At 33.5% G+C, this 2,610-nt stretch overlaps 1 protein-coding gene across 1 annotated transcript; it reads left to right on the plus strand.

The window, feature by feature from the left end:
* Positions 1-1,226: 1,226 nt before the first annotated feature.
* Positions 1,227-2,012, plus strand: LOC139500517 (uncharacterized). Its single transcript, XM_071289262.1, has one exon. It carries the CDS (start codon positions 1,227-1,229, stop codon positions 2,010-2,012), a length of 786 nt encoding a protein of 261 aa, XP_071145363.1.
* Positions 2,013-2,610: the final 598 nt, after the last annotated feature.

A 2,610-nucleotide genomic window follows, 5' to 3' on the forward strand; every position in this document is an offset into this window, starting at 1 on the left:
TATGCAATGCATTTATAAAATTGATAAATTTATTAAATTATGTTTGCAATAAAAAAAAAAAGAGATCTTGTATTAATGTATTTATATCATGAAAATTATTCAGAAACTAGTGAACACTTTAATTTTGTAACTGAATATCATTTTTTTTGTTATTTGTTGTGTACATGTATGTATGTTGAATGAATTGAATGAATTTATATTATTGAGAAAAAAACATTTAATTTTGGAATAATTTTCTATACAAAAAACCAACCTGAATATATAGAAAACACTTACAAACTATATACTATATAACTATATAAGTTGGAACAGACTATACAATTGTATGCTCATTAAACCTTTTGTCTTTTTTGTTTTCTTTACTGATAGATAATTGGTAGAATTAAAAGTGGGCAAACCAGGAGTAAACCCTTCGTATTAGGCAATCAAAATATGGCATTTTAACATGATGTATAATAATACTTTAATATTACACTTTTTTATATCAGTTTTCAATATTCATGGCCTAAATTCATTGTTCATGTCAGTGTTTCCGTATATATTATGTTTCATTGCTCATGTGTTGTTTCCGTATATTTTAGCCACTCGTCTTGAGCCTACCCATTTGATCCGATAACATCCCATACAGCAATAAAATTATACTTTTATTGCCATTCATAACTCTTAACAGACCAATTAACAGACCGTGTTTTATACATCCGACCCATTAACAGACCAGGTTTTAAATAAAGATTGATTTATGTCACCAAAATACAGATTTTTGTGTAGATTTTTCACACAATGATATCAATTTGGTTGACAAACATAATGCCTGTCTTTGTTCGATGTTCAAAATATCGCATGCAAGTAAATTCAACCAACGTGTCTTTTTGTGTACATTTTGTGTGTGTAAAATGTGTATAAATTTATTGATGAGTAACACGCCTTTTCATTTTATAGATCGTACATCGAAGCTAGAAAAATAATAATTACACCACTGGATTCAGTACATTGAATTGTTTTGTTAGACATGAATAATTTTTATGATAACCATATATTTAAAAAGTTATACAATGAAACATGCAGAATTTCCAATGATTTCCTCGATAACACCTGATTAACAGACTTTAGCCAACCCGACTAACAGACCCACCGCCGATATAGCCACATACTCAATATAGATTAACCGACCAATCTCTCGGTTAGCCGAGTGTCGGCCGTGAGTATGTTCTGATGGTTCTATGTGGATGGCAGATAATGCCAGATTAAAGTTACAACATGTCAAATTTATGGAGAATAGAACTAAAGTAATAACAAGTCTAAACACTAAGATTTATGAAATGGCAAAAACTTCTTCCAATACCATTCTTGTAACAACAGACGAGACTAAACTCAAATTAATTAACACCGTGACAGGGAAGATGACAGATTCTAGGTATGATGTAAAACCATTGCATCCAAGAGCTATCCATTTGACCCGTGATCACAGAGTCATCGTAGGAGCCAGGTCTCCAGGAGAACCATTCCCTGCCACAGGAAGACGTGTAGTTATTGTGATGGATCAGGAAGGGAAAAAACTACAGGAATATGAACATGACAAACATAACAAACGTGTATTTACTGTACCTAGATTTATAACAAGTACCAGTCATGGTAATATTTGTGTGGTGGATTGGCTAGATAGTTATCACAGAGGTAGAGTGGTAGCGTTAGCACCAGGAGGAGACATACTAGGGATCTACTCTGGTCACCCTGAGGTCAACACTTATAACAATCCATTTAAATCTCGTGGAATACTCACAACACCATCAGATATTATTGTTGTTATTGATTTGGACAATCGTTCATTGCATATACTGACTGACCAGGTACACATTATGAACTACTACAACTTTGGTGACATGGGAATCATATTTCCATACTCTCTTGCTCTGTCTACGACAGGAACTATCTTTATAGGATGTGTTAGTGTTGCAGGAAGTTCAGACACTAGAAAGGCTAAACTTTATGAGTTAAACTATTCTGGATTCTAATGATTTCCCTAGCTCTGTCTTCATCAGGAACTATTTATATTGGATGTGTTAGTGAAGAAGAAACTAAAAACTTTTAAGACAAACCTTTAATAAAATTAACGGTATCCATTTTCTTGCACCAGATGCGCATTTCGACAATACATGTCTCTTCATTGATGCTCGTGACCAAAATATTTGAAATCCAAAGCTTATATAAAAGATGAAGAGCTATAATCCAAAAGGTCCAAAAAGTATAGCCAAATCCGTGAAAGGAATCAGAGCTTTGCATGAGGGAGATATATTCCTTAATTTATAATAATTTCTATCATTTTGTAACAGCAAATTTAAATAACACAAAAAAATCCGTATTTTCATGCCAGTACCGAAGTACTGGCTACTGGGCTGGTGATACCCTCGGGGACTAATAGTCCAACAGCAGAGGCATCGACCCAGTGATAGTAATAAAATGAACGGTATCCATTTTCTTGCACCAGATGCGCATTTCGACAATACATGTCTCTTCAGTGATGCTCGTGACCAAAATATTTGAAATCCAAAGCTTATATAAAAGATGAAGAGCTATAATCCAAAAGGTCCAAAAAGTATAGCCAAATCCGTG

This window comes from Mytilus edulis, chromosome 13 (genome assembly GCF_963676685.1).
Source record: "Mytilus edulis chromosome 13, xbMytEdul2.2, whole genome shotgun sequence".
Lineage (NCBI taxonomy): Eukaryota > Metazoa > Mollusca > Bivalvia > Mytilida > Mytilidae > Mytilus > Mytilus edulis.

Coding starts and splice junctions, on each gene's coding strand:
- LOC139500517 (XM_071289262.1), top strand. CDS start 1,227: ATGGCAGATAATGCCAGATTAAAGTTACAACATGTCAAATTTATGGAG.